The 18,416-nt window shown below is 39.3% G+C and overlaps 1 protein-coding gene and 1 pseudogene across 1 annotated transcript in view; both read left to right on the top strand.

The window, feature by feature from the left end:
• Positions 1–376: 376 nt before the first annotated feature.
• The window catches only part of ACTL6A (actin like 6A), a 29,196-nt gene continuing 11,156 nt past the window's right edge, over positions 377–18,416 (top strand). The window contains exons 1-5 of the mRNA XM_002912449.4: positions 377–569; positions 9,522–9,598; positions 9,759–9,933; positions 12,345–12,445; positions 13,296–13,393. Coding sequence (XP_002912495.1) covers positions 545–569; positions 9,522–9,598; positions 9,759–9,933; positions 12,345–12,445; positions 13,296–13,393 — 476 coding nt within the window. The 5' untranslated portion in view covers positions 377–544. The remainder of the gene's footprint in view (positions 570–9,521; positions 9,599–9,758; positions 9,934–12,344; positions 12,446–13,295; positions 13,394–18,416) is intronic.
• On the top strand, positions 1,643–6,022 carry LOC100480548 (annotated as a pseudogene).

Raw genomic sequence — 18,416 nt, 5'->3', positions numbered from 1 at the left:
GCAGACGCCTAACCGCTGTGCCACCCAGGCGCCCCCATCTCTTTCTTCTTTTAATTATTAATAACCATTTCAAAAATTGTAGGAGCCTATAGGTTTGTCTGATTTACTGTTTCCCTACCCCAAAGTTGAGCATAACATTTTAATTTTTTTTAACATAAAAGTTAGCTGAAAGTACATTTTCTGGGGGAAAAAAAAATCTACATTCTCCACAGTCCAAACCTAGGAATCGCTGCGTGGAGACACTTTGTATTTCTAGACTGTTTTCCAGGGGTTTAGTTTAGGTTATTAGATTCCCACTGCTCCTCCACGCCCAGCCACACCCCTGGACCCACCCCGACACTTCCCTCCAGCCTCTCTCCTCCCTCTCCTNAGACAGCAAGTGTGACTGAGCTCCGGGGTGTGTGGACGCCGCTTTGTTGCCTGAGGGGGGTGGCGGTGGAAGTTAAGGGGGTAGGGGGCTAGTGCTTCTCGGGACCCACCGTCGCGGTCGTCGCAGTCACTTCGCCCGGTAGCCTTTAGCGTAGAAGTCGCGCGGACAGCAGCCATGAGCGGCGGGGTGTACGGGGGAGGTGAGTGAGTGCGGCCGGACGAGAGAGCGCGCCTTTTTAGCGTGTGGGGTTTGTAACTGCCGCCCCCAGCCCTCCCCTCCACGGCGGCCCCTTCCGGTCTCCCCCGCTTGGGACCCCAGCCTCCCCGCCCCATCCCCGCCCCGTGCTCTGCCCGCCCCCGGAGCCCACCCGGCTCGGCAAGAGCCTCGGGCGCCCGGAGTCGCCGCCTCCTGCGATTCCTTCCAGCCTCGGCCCCCGGAGGAGCAGGGTTTTGGGGGTGCGCGCCGGCCTCCGCCTGGGCGGGCACTCCATCCTAGGGTGTTGGCCAGCAGAGCCCCGGCTTGCGTGGCCGGCCGCAGGGTCGCATCTTCCCCGGTGTCTCCATCCATAACTTGGCTACGTTGGGGCGCGCGCGCGTGCTTAAACTTGGGAGGTCCCAGCAGTTTGCAAGTGTGGACGGAGGGTTTCCGCAACGTCCCGTGGAGGCTAAAGCGACCGCGAGAGGTACCACTGATTGGAGGAGTGGCGGCCACTCAGGACACAGCCTCCTCTCGTTCGTGCTCAGCTGCCTTACACATTTCAGTAACTTCTTCCCGTTTGCTGATTGAGGGTTCTCCAGAGTTACTCGTGGGAACACCTGTAACTTAACGATGATGTCCTTGGGTTGGCTGTGGTGGGTGGAAAGATAAGCACGGGCCTGGGAGTTACACACACCTGACTTGTACTTTCAGTCTCACCATTTATTGAGCGCTTTGGCCTTGGGCAAGTTACTTAACTTTTCCCAACTTCAGGCTCCTCATTTCGGGAATGATAATTCCTACCCGATGGGGTGGTTGCGAATGTTCAGTGAGAGAATGATACACTTGCTACCCCAAGTGTGGTCCATGGATCAGCAGTGTCGGCATCACCTGCAGGCTTTTTAGAAACGCAGTATCTCGACTTCCCACTCGAAATATACTCAGAGCTTTCATTCTTGCTAGATGGGTAGGAGGCCCTGATGTATATTCAGGTTTGTGCTGTGTTTCATGAGTCTAGAGAACGAGGAGACAAATCTAAAGTGTTGCTTTTGTCATTATGTCTAGTAAGGTTATTGTTTCTGAAGAGGATCGCATTTTACAGGTAAGGGATAGAAATGAGTTTTTCAAAGTTCTTAGTAGTTTTTGGAATGTAGCTTGAGTTTCCTTTTAGTAATATGCTGATCCTCATCCCCTTCATCCCCGTTTATGTTCTTGGTTTTGATTTCTCAAATGTGAGAGTCAGTAGTTTCCCATTTTTACTTTGGAGAAAGCCTGCTGGATCTTCATGATTCACCTCTTTTCCATCTGAAGATGCAATCCTGACCAAAAAACTGGATCTTTGTGCCTTTGCCTCATGGAGGCTGTTGACTCTATTTTGACCTTTAGGTTCACTGATCCAAGGGCCTAGAAGCTGTTCATGAGTATTTCCTTAGAAGGCATTGTTTAATTTGAGGTAGAAATGCATACTAATAATGCCAGCAGCAAACATTTATTGAGTGCATACTTTGTACTAAGAGCTATTCCAGAGATTTTTCATGTGTTGCATTTAATATATCCATTAAGTCAATCTGCAAGAGCCATAGGAAATGATACTGCTATCCCCATATAATGGAATAAGAAAATAAGGTATGGAAAAGATTAAGTAACTGGCCCAGAGTTACATAACTTCCTAATAAGTGGTGAACAGGAATCTCTGGGATGAAGAAAAAGGCAATTCAATAAAACCCTTTCCCACTTTAAAAACATTTTTTTTGGTTGTTTCTCCATAAGTCATTTTTCACTTATATAATCAGAGCATATTCATGTATGGTTTAGATATTCAGAATAAACGTCCTGTGTCTCATTTGCTTATGGAGAGGAATATGTCTTAAAGCCTGTTTCATATATAAAGTATTTAAAACTCACAAAAACAAGTGTATGATTTTGTGTTTGAGCTACCCCTGTATGGCCAGTATTTGTAGTAGGTCAATTTTCCAAAGTGTGTGTACTATGAAAAGAAACCAAACCTCCCACCTAGGTTTTGTGTAATTAACTTAGCTGTATTTTTAACTTGCTTGCATATTTAAAAGATGTTTGCAGTTTAAATTTTAAAATTTATAGCTATCTTATTCTAATAATGATTTCTGACTAAATCTGACATTCATTTTTAGCTTTGGGTGTAGTGCATAATTCACCCGGATTTCCATACTTTCTAACTGGTTTCTGGGCCTTCTCATTGCTCCTGTGACCATCTTTCATGGTTCTCCTTTACTTCAAACTCACATTATAAAGATAAACAGTTCAACTTTGATTAAATTGTGTTTCATCATTCCTGCACCCCTCACCCCCAAATCTCTAACCTTAAAAATTTCTCAGAACCATCATCTACATGAGTTGAGGCACTCTTGTCCAAACAAAAAAATAATGTTCCTGCTTTCTTCCAAAGTCATTTGCCTTCAGTATCATATTGGAATGTTTTAAGACCAGGTTAGAAAATTGCCACCATTGCTTCATGTTTTCCCAGAAAAATCACCACACCTCTAAACTTGAAAGCTATTTACTCTGTGGAAAAACATCAACATCCTCAGAAAAGTGAAAACAGTGTTTTTAGTAGCAAAGGGTTGCAAGTGTTGAGGATTTTTATCCATTAGAAATTGTATCCTGGTTTTTAAATACCCAGACCTCCATGTTTATGGTTTAAGCCTCCTATCTCCCTTTGCCATTCTCCTATTTTGGATTCATTGGTACTTAGATTTTAACAAAACAAGGTATAGGAAATAGACCTATTTCCCATCCTTTGAAAAAGGAAAATAAGCAGATGCAAAATTCCAAGAATCAAGAGTCCCACTCAGATTAAAATTCTATGTCTAGTTTTCCAAAAAGTTAAAAAAATTAAAAAAAAATCGTTTGCCATCTAATTAGGACAGGAGCATGATTGATTTGTTAGATTTTTCATTTCGTTAAAAAAAAAAGTTTTGAGTGCTCACTATGTGCCAAGCAGGTATAGCCTCTGCCTCCAAGAAGGACAGTCTTATAAGTGAGTCAGTCAAATAAATAGACACCACATTTTATTTATTTTTAGTTGTACATCCCCCCCATATTTAAAGAGCTGAAGTTGGAATATTTCTTTTTTTGTGGAGGTTTTTCTATTTTACATATTTAAAATTTTAAAAAATTCAATTCTAGTCTAATTAACATGGAATATTTCTTGATGGTGTGGCAGAGTTTAATTGGCAGCATGCTTTTTTTTTTCTTAGTGATGCCTGAAGTAGTGGTACTTCTTATCATTTATATCATGATGAGAATTGGGTGACTTGATGAGAAAGGGTAACTAATTCAACGTAGTGTGTTCAGTAATGACAATATGTAGAAGGTACAAAGGTAGAACAGACAAGTTACCAGCTCAACTCAGAGGACTTCACAAGAGAGGTTATGGAGGTGATGGAAGAAGAGTGGAGAAGGACGGCATATGCAAAGGTTAGCTGAGTGAGAGCACATTGTGTGTTTAGAAGACAACATTATCCAATGCTAGTATGTGAGGTGGGAAACGAGACTAGGGGCAGATTTTGCTAATAAGCCTTGAATATCAACTGGGTGAAATGATTTTAATTTTGTTTTGTAGATGATGGGAAACCACTGAGTGATGCTCTTTTTTCATTGAAGGATTTATGTGCCTATATGTTCACTCAGAGTTACAATTTTGAAAAATAACAGTGCAGCAGTTTGAAAGGTGAAGGAGAAGGTGGAGAGATGGGAAGCACAATATTTATAGGGAATTGTAATAATTCCCTGTTGAGATAAGAGCTTCATTTAAGGCACGCCTGGGTGGCTTAGTTGTTTGAGCATCCGACTCTTGGTTTCTGCTCAGGTCATGATCTCAGGCTCGTTGTCGTATCAAGCCTTGCCTTGGCTCTGTGCTCTCCCAGAATGTCTGAGATTCTCTCCCTCTCCCTCTGCCCCTTCACCACGTGCACTCACACATGCATTCTCAAATCTTTTTTAAAAGAAGAGTTGACTCAAGACAGTGTCAATGGTAGTAAAGAGGAAGGTAATTGAGAAATAGCAGAAGTATTTGGCAAAACTTGATGAGGGATATGAAAATCTGAAGACATTCACAAGTCTCAGTTTTTTGCCTCTGCTGACTAGGCCACTAATTGTCATAGCACTGTTGAGATTAGGTTAGATAGGATGGGGAAAAGAAGACAGTGCTTCAGATATGTTGAATTTGGGGTACCAGTGAGACATCAGGAGGAATTGATGTTGTACACTAAGAGTTTGAGATACGGCCTTTTGGCTCTCTGAGTAGCATCATGGCGGTTGGTAAGAACAAGTGCCTTATGAAAGGTGGCAGAAGGGGAGCCAAGAAGAAAGCAGTTGATCTGTTTTCTAAGAAAAATTGGTATGATGTGAATGTACCACCTATGTTCAGTATAAGAAATACTGGAAAAACACTAGTCAAGAGAACTCAGTGAAGCCAAAATTGCATCTGAAGTCCTCAAGGATCATGTTTTTGAAGTGAACTTTGCTGATTTGCAGAATGATGAAGTTGCATTTATTTTTACTCCTTATTTTTTTTAAAGATTTATTTATTTCAGAGAGAGTGTGTGCGCGTTCACTGGGGGGCGGGGGGTTGTAGGGTGGAGCAGAGAGAGCCTTAAGCAGACTTTGCACGGAGCAGGGGACAGGGTAGGGGTGCAGGGCTCCATCACAACCTGAGTGGAAACCAAGAGTCCAGTGCTTAACTCACTGCGCCACTCAGGCGCCCCTGATGAAGTTGCATTAAAAAAATTTAAGCTTACTACTGAGAATGTTCAGGGCAAAAACTGCCTGACTAGTTTCCATGGCATGGATCTTGCCCATGACAAAATGTGCTCCATGGTCAAAAAATGGCAGATGTGACTGAAGCTCGTGTTGAGGTCAAGACTACTGATGGTTATTTGCTTCATTTATTTGGTGTTAGTTTTACTAAAAATTGCCAAAATTCGATTCAGAAGACCTTTTATGCTCAGCACCAGCAGTTCCACCAAATCCAGAAAAAGATGATGGAGATTATGACCTGAGAGGTGCAGACAAATGATTTGAAAGAAGTGATCAATAAATTGGTTCCAGACACCATCAGAAAAGACATAGAAAAAGCTTGCCGATCTATTTATCTTCTCCACGATGTCTTTTTTAGAAAAGTAAAAATGCTGAAGAAGCCCAGGTTTGAATTGGGAAAGCTCATGGAGTTTCATGGTGAAGGTAGTAATTCTGGTAAAAGCTTCTGGGGATGAGACCAGTGCTAAAATTGAACAAGCTGATGGATACGAGCCACCAGTCCAAGAATCTGTTTAAAATTCAGACGTTTAATGGTAACAAAAAATCTTATTTGTGATGCTCAAAAAAAAGTTTGAGGGACACCTGGGTGGCTCAGTTGGTTAAACATCTGCCTTTGGCTCGGGTCATGATCCTACGGTCCTGGGGATCAAGGGCTCAGAGGGGAGCCTGCTTCTTCCTCTGCCTGGTGCTTTTCTTTCTCTCTCTCTCTCTCTCTGACAAATAAAATTTTTTAAAAAAATTGTAAAAAAAAAAAAAGTTTGAGATACGGATCTAGATGAAGGTGAGGGCTTGAGAGAGATTTGTGATTGGAATTAATATTTTGATAAAGTTGAGGCTGTAGGGTGGAACAGATTACCTATGAAAGGATAAATTAAGGGAGGGGTTCAAAATATGTGGTGCCTGGCCTCCCTATGTAATCCACGGGTAGAACTATATTTTATTATAATTGGTTTCTTTTATAATTTTTTCTAAGAAGGGAATCATAAGTTTCCTAACATGTCTGTATTTGTTTGCTAGGACTGCTGTAGCAAAGTACCACAGACTGTGTGGCTTAAATAACAGAAATTAATTTTCTCTCCATTCTGGAGGCAAGAAATCTGATATCAAAGTGTTGACAGGGTTGCTTTCTTTGGAGGTCTTTCTCCTTGGCTTATAAAAACTGTTTTCTCCCTGTATCTTCACATGGTCTTTCCTCTGTACGAATCTGTGTCCAAATGTTTTCTTCATGCAAGGACACCAGTCATAGTGGGTGAGGGCCCATCTTATGATCTCATTTTAATTTAATCACCTCTTTAAATTAAGATCTTATCTCTAAATATAGTCCTGTTTTAAGGTACTAAGGGTTAAGACTTCAACAAATGAATTTTAGGGGGAAATCACTTCAGCCCAGAGCTTTGTGAAAGAGGTTCATGATACAGAAAAGGTTAAGAGCCCTGGTATAGGACAAAAGATTGATCCTTTGAGAACAGTAATTGAAAATTTTGGTTAACCAGGTAAGGCAATTCATTTATTTAGTTAGGATATTTCTTTAGCCAATATTCTGGTTAGTCAGTGTTAACGTTTATTAATTCATATTCATTAGTAACTTTACTATTTGTACTTGAATGTACATGCTGTGGTGACAACAAATGCATGTTCTGCTTTTAAGGACCACTACTTTCAGACAAAATAATTTGGATCAGAGAATTGTATAGAGAATGGATAATTACTTTGGGAAATGTAATAAATGCAGAAACTTCCTTTCAAATAAGAAAAATGGATGGCTCTTCATTTTATTTGAATAAAAATGAGATCATTATTCTGTAAGGACACCATCTCTTAACTACAACTATCTATATAATCATTAATTTTTCTTTATTTTAAAACTTAATTTTAAGTACTTCAAACATACTAAAAATATGTGTAAGTTTATATGTGATAAATTGGTGTAATATTTTACTGTATTTGCTTGAGATATTTTAAGAAGTAGAATGTGGGATATAGAATCCCCTTCTCTCCCTCCTTAGAGGTAGCCACAGAGCCGAAGTTGTAGGCAACATTCCCAGACCCCATGCATATTTTATACTTTTACTCAGTGTGTGTGTCCATAATGAATTAAACAGTATCATAACGTGTGTGTGTGTGTGTGGTAACTAGCTTTTCAAGCTAGTCATTTTTTGGAGATTTATCCATATTAATACATGTAGATCTAGACCATTCATTTTAACTGCTGTGTAGTATTTCATGGTGTGAATAAATTATAGTTTATTTCCCTACTGAGAGACCATTAGATTATTTCTATTTTTTTGCTGTGACGAGCAGTGTGGTGATAATAATGGTTAATAGTGGCTCCCATTTACTATGATTATTATGTGCAGGTACTGTTCTAGGTGCTTACATGCATTATAGCATTTAACACATTTACTTATTAGAGCATCCTATGAGATAGGGATAGGAACTATTATTAAGCACATTATGTATGAGGAAACTGAGGCAGAAAGGTTAGAAATCACCCAAGGTCACATAGCTAGTAAACATTCTGAAACGTATCTCCTTGTGACATGTGTGAGAGAGTTTCTCTAGAGAAGATAAAAGTGTAATTTTTGTGTATGCACATTTTCAACTTTAGTGCATGTGATTAAATTGTGCATTGTGGTTGTATCAGTTTACAGCTTTTATAAGCAAATGTGTAGGAGCTCTTCTTTCCCTACATCTTTGACAACACTTGGTCTTATCAGATGGATTTTGCCAGTTTAATGGAGATAATAATAGTTCTTTATTCTTTTTAATGATTGAAAAAATTATTCTTTGAAAAATTAGTGCCTGGAAAACCCAAGTGTTTTGTTTTTGGAGGCATGCTGTTTTGGATGAAATATTTTTAAAGTATAATTAGAGGCTTTCCTCTGAATATGTATGTGAAAAAAAAAATTACCAGCTTTCTTCCTCAGCGTTAAACTTTACTAAAAATCTTTGAAATGCATGAACTTTGATAACTTCATTTTAATGATTTTTACTTGGCCTGTATAATTATATCTTAAACTCTAATTCTTCAGAGTCCCTTTTTTTCTTGGGGTTTTGCTAAGTTTCTTCTTTAATTGCATGGGATGTAATTTCCCTTAACATATGAAAAAAATGGTACCTAAGTGTACTGCATATCTTCCCTTTGCACCTCTGGGTCTACTTTCCACCCTTTTCCACCCTCTTTGTGCCCTTGAAGGCTGATCCTTATAGAGTGCCTCAGTGGATCTCTTAACCTCTGGTTTGGCCACTGGTAGGGTAACCATATGTCCTGCTTTATGCCTCTTGTCCTGGTAGAACTATTGGTACGGAACCCTTTGTGCATTCAGAAGTGGCCCAGTTTGGGTGAGAAATTGCGAGATCACCCCAGCCAGTGGAGCGCGGGGGAGAGAAAGGTTGTCATATTTATTTATTTATTTATTTATTTATTTATTTATTTAAAAGATTTTATTTATTTATTCGACAGAGATAGAGACAGCCAGTGAGAGAGGGAACACAAGCAGGGGAGTGGGAGAGGAAGAAGCAGGCTCATAGCAGAGGAGCCTGACGCGGGGCTCGATCCCACAACGCCAGGATCACGCCCTGAGTTGAAGGCAGACGCTTAACCGCTGTGCCACCCAGGCGCCCCAGGTTGTCATATTTATTAGTCTGGTTCCTTCCCCTCAGGGTTAGCCATGGCTCACTGCAACCCTCAACTGAAGTCACAGCTCCTCTCAGGTAGCCCTCCAAACACAACTCTCCCTGGGTTCTGGTAACAGTTCTTTCTCCATGTTTCTTCAGTTCTAAGGGTAGTAACAGATCTTTGTGAGTGCTAGCGTACCATACTATCCCTTTTGGTTTTCCTGTGTTGTGCCTATATCTTTGTAAATAGTCCCTTTAATAAGTAAACTCTTGCAAATGACCCAATTTTAGTGTACCATCTCATTCCTGATTGAATCTATACTGATATACAGCATATGACTTGTTACATTTTAACTAAATGAATCTTTATTTTAAGATGTATTTAAAACTAGGTTCAAGCTAGTAATGATATGAATGTAATACCTGTTTTAATTTGTAATAGAGGCTTCACATACTTTCTCATTTTAAGCACATTAAGTACTCTTAATTTTCATATGATACCTGTAGGTTGTTAATGTTAATTATCCTTTCATCTTTTCAGATGAAGTTGGAGCTCTTGTTTTTGATATTGGGTCCTATACTGTGAGAGCTGGTTATGCTGGTGAAGACTGTCCCAAGGTAAGTGTAGTGTTAATTAATTGGATGTGAAAGGGCCATTTATGTAGAATTAAATTCATGCAGAAATTCTGACTCAATTATGGTAAAAGACTTTAGTTGGGAAAAAATGACTACCTGATAAAAGCAGGTAAAACTTGTATTATGTTTTTGACTCTTCCAGGTGGATTTCCCCACAGCTATTGGTATGGTGGTAGAAAGAGATGATGGAAGCACGCTGATGGAAATAGATGGCGATAAAGGCAAACAAGGCGGCCCCACATATTACATAGATACGAATGCCCTGCGCGTTCCCAGGGAGAACACGGAGGCCATTTCACCACTAAAAAATGGGATGGGTATGATGTTTGTTTCTATGGATTTGATTTATAGAGTGTACATGCTATGTTTCAGACATAAAACTTGTAAGTTGAATATCAGATATTTTGTTTTTATTCCACAAACTGATGTTCCAGGCACTGAGAATACAAAGATGCATCAAACATATTCCTCTTCCTCAAGAAACTCATAGGGGAGATAGATACAAATATACAAATAAGTAGGATAAGTGTTATAGCTATGTTTGATAAGCAGTGGGATTAGAAAGGAGAGGTATTTAACTCTGCCATTGGGGGTCAGTGATGGTTTTCATAAAGGAGGTAACTTTTGTATTGGATGTTGATCAATAAATAAGGATTAGCCTGACTGGAAGGCTGGGTAAAGGAGAGCAACCAGCATATGTAAAGAGGTGGAGCTGTGGAAGAAGCGTACCTGCTTAGAAAGATCATCATTAAGTATGGCTGTAACTGGGTGCGTTAGGACCAGCTGCAGGAAAGTTGGGCAGAGAGCAGCCATAATAGGGCTTATAAACCATGCCAAGCTGGCAACTCTGAAAGGTAACCCCAAAGGAATTTAAACAGAGGTGTGAAGTGTTCATATTTGCCAGCTGGAGAAGTGATCTAAAAGCAGTATGTAGGCTAGATTGGAGGGAGTTACTAGAGGCAGGGGTATCAGTTAGGGAAGTGAAAATTCAGATGAGAAGTGAAGAGGGTTGAAATTTCATCACTGATCATGGAGATCCTGAGGTGGCTTTGAGAGAAATCAAAGAGGTGAAAAGAGAAGAGTTGAAAAAGTTTCCTAGATTTTTGATTGGGGTGATTGGGTACCATGCATTGAAGTAGGATAGAATGGGAAGGAGCAAGTTTTATGGTCTTAAGAGGCAAGTGTAATACCCGAGATCACTCTTAGGTCCAGTTATTCACGAGAAGGACTCACAGCATTCAGCATATAGTTGTACTCATGGCTTAAAATCTATTATACTGAAAGGATACAAAGTAAAATAGGAAAAAAGGGCATGGAGAGAAGTCCAGAGGAAACCAGTGCAAACTTTTCAGTCTTCTCATAGTAGAGTCAGGCAGGATGTACCTAATTCCTCCAGCGACGAGATGTAACAACATATGTGTTGTCTACCAGAGGAGCTCACTGGAGACGATTTTTACTGGAGGTGGTCACGTAGGGACCCTGTGCCTCACATGTACTAAAATCCAAGGCTCCCAGAGGGAAAGAAAGGTGTTCAGCATAAATCACATTGTACAAACAGTTTAGGCGCAGAGAACTACTCTTATCATTTAGGGAAAGTTTTATATCAGAGTAGGGAACTGGTTATCAGTCAAATTCCCCGGATGCCAGCCAAGGGTCAGCGTTGCAAGCAGGCTTTTTTCCGTACAGCATGTAAATTAGTTTGTTATTACGTTCAAAGTGTTTGAATATAGGTGCTCTTGTAGGCAGATAAGAAAAATGTTAAGACATGGAGTTGCATTATATTAGCCAGAAAGAGTGTGAAATATGAGACGGGTTGATGATGGGTTCCTTGTCAGAGCTTGTTCTGTAGTTAACCCAAGAGAAGAAAGAGTGCACATGAAGGAGAATGAGAAGGAATAGTTAGGGATGTAGAAGAATAAATATTCAGCAGAAGTGCAAGGGAAGAACAAGTTCTGGAAGCGTAGAAGTGATTCATTCTCATTGTTCTCAGCTGTGACATTGAGATTTACACTAAGAAGGGAAGAGAAAAGTTAGAGTGACTAAGTTCATTGACAAAAACAAAATCCTCACGGCTGTGGGAGTATGTTGTATAAGTCATGACATTCTTCTGTCACTGTGGTAGAGCAAGTTTGTAAACTTGAGCAGTCAGTAGTGTCAGATAATGTTAAAGAGGTCAAGTAATACTACAAAGGTGAAGTTCTGCTGGATTTGTCTGTTAGAGGGTCATTGACTTACACAAGCATTTTTGATGGAATGTTTAGGTGGAAGCCAAAGTGAAGGAGTATTATATTCCCTGAGGGTTTTTTTTTTTTTAATGTCTTCTCATCTTTTTTCAAGTAGATTAAAAGCTTTTTGAATATCAGGTCTAGATCATACCATTCTTTTGTATTTTCTCTTACCATTTGAATTGCATACTGTGCCTTTAGTAAGTACTTCCTGAATAATATTTATTTGGTATTTTGGGTGTAGTAGATACACTAATTACATTTGGGACAGGTCTAGGTAGGGGTTGTGATACTGTGGGGGCTGGAGGAATGAAAAAGAGTTTCCATATTCATAGAAAACAAAGATGATGTCTATATAAAGTACCGTATTATGAAGTAAATATGAAATAAGTAGGTTCTGTATATTAAAGTGTTAATGCTAAACTGTAGAAACAGTCTCTTAAAAGATTCTGTATTCATCTTCAACTAAGCATTGTTTTCATGGTGTTAATCTTATGTTGTAGTTGAAGACTGGGATAGTTTCCAGGCTATTTTGGATCATACCTACAAAATGCATGTCAAATCAGAAGCCAGCCTGCATCCTGTTCTCATGTCAGAAGCACCGGTAAGACAGACTGTCTTTTCTGAGTTTCTGTAGTAGTTGTTGTTTTTTAAACTCGTTCGAATAATGTTTTCTTTCTCTTTAGAGGCATAGAAGTTCATATTTTGAATTTTGAAAATTAGGGAAGGGGGGATTAATTTTTATATACTATTATAATTTTTATTTAATTAAAATAAAGAACAATAACAAAGCACTCTAAATGGGGTTTGATTATTTTTTCTGGGGATTTATTTAACATTTGATTTCCTTGGGCTGCTTCCCATTTGGGTTCATGAATTGTCCCTTATGCCCCAGGGGCAGGGTGTATCTGCTTTTATACCCTGCTCTCCAGGAGAGAAGTCAAATGTGGAACTAGGGCTGGAAATTATGAGACTGAAGTCTCTTGTGAAATAAATTTGGTACAGAGTCCAAAGAGCCTAGCAGGCTAGCATAATTCGATCATAAATTATCAATATCATGTTACTGTTTTTAACCTAGTTTCCTTTAGGAGTGCCAACTCTATGTAGGAGAATTTGGTGGTTTAAAATGACTAGATTCAGTCATAAGATTTAATAATACTTCATGTTTCTAAGAATCATGATTTTCTTGTACTTTGAAATGTCTGTAACTTAATAGAGTTCATAGCAACAGTTTTACTTTTTATTAAATGATAAATTTTAATTTATATTTACTATATTATTTACAAATAGAAATAAATATACGTATATATTCTTATGAAGATTATTTTGTATGGTACTCTTTTCTATTTTTAATGTTTGCATCCTTGTTAATATAGTGCTATATTGAATCTTGAAATCAACATTTTAGTTTTTAAACAGTAAATAACTTGCATTTCTTTTTCCCTCTTCTCAAGTGGAATACTAGAGCAAAGAGAGAGAAACTGACAGAGTTAATGTTTGAACACTACAACATCCCTGCATTCTTCCTTTGCAAAACTGCAGTTTTGACAGCGTATCCTTGAAAGAGTAATACTCAGCTTTTCTTTCAAAGTAAATGTGGTGCCCTTAAAGAGAACGCCCCCAGCAGGAAGACATGAGCCAGTTCTTGCTTGTTCAGACGTTTGGGGTTTTTTTCTCTCTTCCTTTTAAGCTATCTATTATTGGAATAAATATACCAATTAGTTATTAGAGGGAAATAAGAAAGAAATGCTCAAGTCCTGCTTGTGACAAGGTTTAAAAATTTTTTGTTTTCGGAAGGGGAATGTGAACAGAGGGTAGGGTGTAAGCCAGCTGAATTAAACAGGTTCAAAGATTGTCATTTCCTTTCCCCTCTCCCATTACTATAGAAAAGTGGAAATTACCTATGAATTCACTTAAGACTTAATCACCAATATTTTAAAAAATCGCTGAATATTTATTGTAGGCATGTTAAGGGACAGACAAGGAGATATTATGTTCTTATCTCAAAGAATTTGTAACGTAACATTCATGTTAAAAGGTAAATAATAGATTTAAATAGTACTTTAAGGGATGCCTGGGTGGCTCAGTCTGTTAAGCGTCTGCCTTCAGCTTGGGTCTGATGGGATCGAGTCCCAAGGCAGGCTCCTTGCTCATCAGGGAGCCTAGTCTGCTTCTTCCTCTGCCTGCCATTCTCTCTCTCTGACAAATAAATAAAATCTTAAAAAAAAAAAAAATGATACTTCAAAATAACTGGTAAAAGTCATGAAGAAGTACATGATTAATTTGAAATTTTTGTATGATAATTGTGGAAGTTCATCAGAGGAAAATAGTAGCCTTACAAATCTTTGTAAAGAGAACATGGGGTGGCTGGGTGGCTCAGTCAGTTAAGCGTCTGCCTTCAGCTCAGGTCCTGATCTCAGGGTCCTGGGATCGAGCCCTGAGTCAGGCTCCCTCCTCAGCGGGGAGTCTGCTTCTCCCTCTCCATCTGCCTGCTGCTCTGCCTGCTTGTGCTCTCTCTCTGTCAAATAAATAAATAAAAATCTTAAAAATCTTTATGAAGAGAACAGAATTTATTTGTATGATATGGGGGAAAGAGCCCTGTATTTAGTTTAAGTTGAAATGCTTACAAACCGTGTGAGTTTTGAATTAAGTACCTAAACCCTAGCTTTACTTTTTACTCATTTATGCCTTATACCTCCCCAGATTGCTATAATATTCAAATAAATTTTATGTATATATGAGAATCACTGTGGTAACTGTGATCTAACATTGTCTGTAGTGCTGTGTTTTGGAGATGACTTTAGCAAAAGTGTGGAGGTAGAAAGTGTAAGTGTTTTTTCCAGTGACTTAGTTTATAGTTGAAGATTTCTGTTAGACTTCAGAAGGAGTTGTGGAAATAGTTTTAGGTCAAACGGTAGAGACCTTGCAGGTTAGATTTTTAAAATTTGAACTTTAGACCCTGGTATACCATTGCAGGTTTTTGTGTAGAGGATGGAGAATGCTAGCTACCACTGTGTGCGTTCTCATTTAATACTCATATAACCCTCTCAGGAACGTGGCCAAAGTAAGTAAAGTGGTTCAAGTCCACAGTTTGCAAGTGGCTTTACTGAATTTGAACATAGGTCTAATTTGGCTACTTCCTTAACAAGGAGTGTGTAAGCAGAATGGGGCATTGTTCTATTTTTAACCTTTTAGTATAGAAATTTTCTAACACAAAAGACGATAGAATGTTATATTGAACTTCCATGTGCCTATCACATAGTTCAACAATTTTCAACACATAGCTAACTTGTAGTAGTTATAACGCTACCCACTGCCCCTCCCACTATGATTTTGAAGTATATCCCAGACATGATACAATTTTATCCCTAGAAACTCTAGCATGTATCTCTAAAAGATTTTACCATGTGTCTAAAGACAAAAGAAAGAAGTAATCACAACTTTTTTTTTTTTAAACAGTGTAGTATATTTGAGTCAGGACCCAAACAAGGGTCATACGTTGTGTTTGTTCAGTATGTCTCTTAGGTCTCTTTTAATCTGTACATTCTACTCCCTCTGAACCTTTTTTTCTTTTATAATTTGTTTGTTAGGGAGTAGATTGTCCTGTAGAATTTCCTACATTTCCGGATTTAGCTGACTGATGGCCTTTTATTATGTTCTCTAGCTGAGTGGATCTCAAACCTTTTACATCCAGAGCTTTTGTTTATGTGATTGTATCTGGCAGTGTTTACCATATTGGAAATTAAAATGGAAACCAAAAAAATTAGATTTATTAGTTTAAATAAATAATAAATCATTGTATGTTAATATAAAATATTTTAATGAAAATCAGTTGATTCCTAAAACTAAAAAAATTATAAGAGTGGAATTATTTTACATTTTCTCAAATCTCTTTAATGTCAGGCTTCATAGCAGATGTTGGATTCTCATATCTGTCTTTTGTGTTCAGTCTGTTCTGTATCACACATGACATGGTCTCTGGAAAAGTTGCATATACACTCATGAGAGAGTGACAGTGAAAAAGGCAAATAACATCTTAGTATTCTAAAAATTGTTTTGACCTCTCAAATATTATGTATGGCTTCAGGACTCCTTTACACTTTAAGGAATTACTGAGGACCGCAAAGAGATTTTGTTTATGTGGCTTATATGTCAGTATTTCCGTGAGAAATTAAAATGAAGAATTGTTTTGTTTTTTAATTTTTTTATTTTTTTAAAGATTTTATTTATTTATTTAACAGTGATAGAGACAGCCAGCGAGAGAGGGAACACAAGTAGGGGGAGTGGGAGAGGAAGAAGCAGGCTTCCACCGGAGGAGCCTGATGTGGGGCTCCATCCCGGAACGCCGGGATCACGCCCTGAGCCGAAGGCAGACGCTTAACCGCTGTGCCACCCAGGCGCCCCATGTTTTTTTTTTTTTTAAAGATTTATTTATTAGAGCGAGCACATGTGTGAGGTGGGGGAGGGGTAGAGGGAGGGAGAGAGAAGCAGATTCCTGGCTGAGCTCGGAGCCTGATGCATGCGGGGACTGATGAATGTGGAGCTCAATGCTGGGCTCGATCTCATGACTGCAGATCATGACCTGAGCAAGAACCAAGAGTCAGACGCTCACTAAGCCACCCAGGCACCCCAGCTGAGAATTGTTTTAGCATTTATTTATTCACTTAAAAATGACCCAAAAAGACCCATTAAGGTTAACATAAAATTTTTTTTTTAAAGATTTTATTTGACAGAGACAGACAGCGAGAGAAGAAACACAAGCAAGGGGAGTGTGAGAGGGAGAAGCAGACTTCCCGCTGAGCAGGGAGCCCAATGTAGGGCTCGATCCCAGGACCCTGGGATCATGATCTGAGCCAAAGGCAGACGCTTAATGGCTGAGCCACCCAGGCGCCCCCATACATAACATTTTAATGAAAAAGATGTATTTCCAAAACAAAAATATTAGAAGGGTAGCATTGTTTTATCTCACTTAATTCATAGCTGAGTTCTCATATCTGCCAACCCCAGGCTCTGTCCTCTTGACACCTCAAGAGAGTAAAAAGGGCCTTCTGCTGTCCAAGGTGCATACTGTTGGAGAATGCAGTAGCTAAAACTGTAGTAAAATCACAGAACTCATAGGTGCTGCTCCAGTTTTGAAGAGTGAATTACTCTCTGTTCTCTCTCATTTTTGTTGGGCCCCCTGAAGTCCTGCCCCTGAAGAGTTCAGCAGTTAGTCAGAGATGTGGGTATATTGTATACTCCGATTTTGGGTGTGACCCCTTTTGTAGTTCTCTGGCTTCTAGGGTTTCTACCTTACCTGTCCAGCTTTTCTCCCAGCCCTGAACTCCTTTCTCTGTTCACTCAAGGTGGTAAAGTTGCAGTTTTCCACCACTGCTTTCCCAAGCTGTAGCCATGTAGCTGGGGAGCACTTTCAGGCAAGGAAGCTATAAACTTGAACTTCTTACCCCTTCCAGTTGCAGTTTTATGAGAATAAATTTTGGCTGAATTTTGACTGCTTTTGAACACTTTCTAGTATCTTAAAATGGTCATTTAAGATAATTTGTCCAGATTTTGAATTGTTAGTTATAGGAAGGCCCATATGCCTTTATGCCACTTTTTAGTCTGGTAATTACTGTGTCTGTCGCTTTGTACTAATACAACATCAAATTAATGTTTATGTATATAGTTGACCAGAGGTCAATAGAGTACCAGTACTAGCAAAGATAAATCACCAACCTATCTTTCTGGCCATTGATTCTCATTGATTTCTGATCATTCTTACCCATTGCTCGGTTTTCTGCCCTTTGCCCATCATCTCTCTTGACATGCTCTTTCTGGTTTAAATTATCCATTTCCTTGGCTTCAGATACCAGTTCTACACTAACAAATTCCAAATCTGTTATCTGTTTTGTATCCCAGATCTTTGTTGTGAGCTCCAGGCCCACATCCAGCTGGCCTACTAGAACTTTTTGTATTAATTATCCATTGAAGCACTTTAAACTCATTATGTCCAAAACTGAATTAATCTTCTCTCCCCTCGAATTTTTTCCTTTTCCTTCTTTTTATCTTCTTACTCCCAGTTGCCCAGACTAGAAATCTCTTTTTTTTTTTTTTAAAGATTTTTTATTCATTTATTTGACAGAGATAGAGACAGCCAGCGAGAGAGGGAACACAAGCAGGGGGAGTGGGAGAGGAAGAAGCAGGCTTCCACTGGAGGAGCCTGATGTGGGGCTCGATCCCGGAACGCCGGGATCACGCCCTGAGCCGAAGGCAGACGCTTAACCGCTGTGCCACCCAGGCGCCCCTAGAAATCTCTTTAACCCTTCAAATTTAGTCATCAAGACCTATTTTTTTTTTTTCTCCCCGCTACCTCTCAAATCCTTTGATTTTTCTCTCTCCACTGCCACTGCTTTTGGTGCAATCTCTTTCCTTGATTACTGCAACCCTTCCTCTTACCTTGCTCATTCTTCTCACTGTCCCTCTAATAATCTTTAATTGCCAGGCTACTTTAAGCCAGAATCATCTTCCACATTCTTATAGGCTCTGCTATACTGCTTTGCACTTCCCTGGCCTCACCGTCACTTCTTGCCACCTGC

Source organism: Ailuropoda melanoleuca, chromosome 1 (genome assembly GCF_002007445.2).
Source record: "Ailuropoda melanoleuca isolate Jingjing chromosome 1, ASM200744v2, whole genome shotgun sequence".
Taxonomy (NCBI): domain Eukaryota; kingdom Metazoa; phylum Chordata; class Mammalia; order Carnivora; family Ursidae; genus Ailuropoda; species Ailuropoda melanoleuca.
This window is presented reverse-complemented; position numbering and strand designations above follow the sequence as displayed.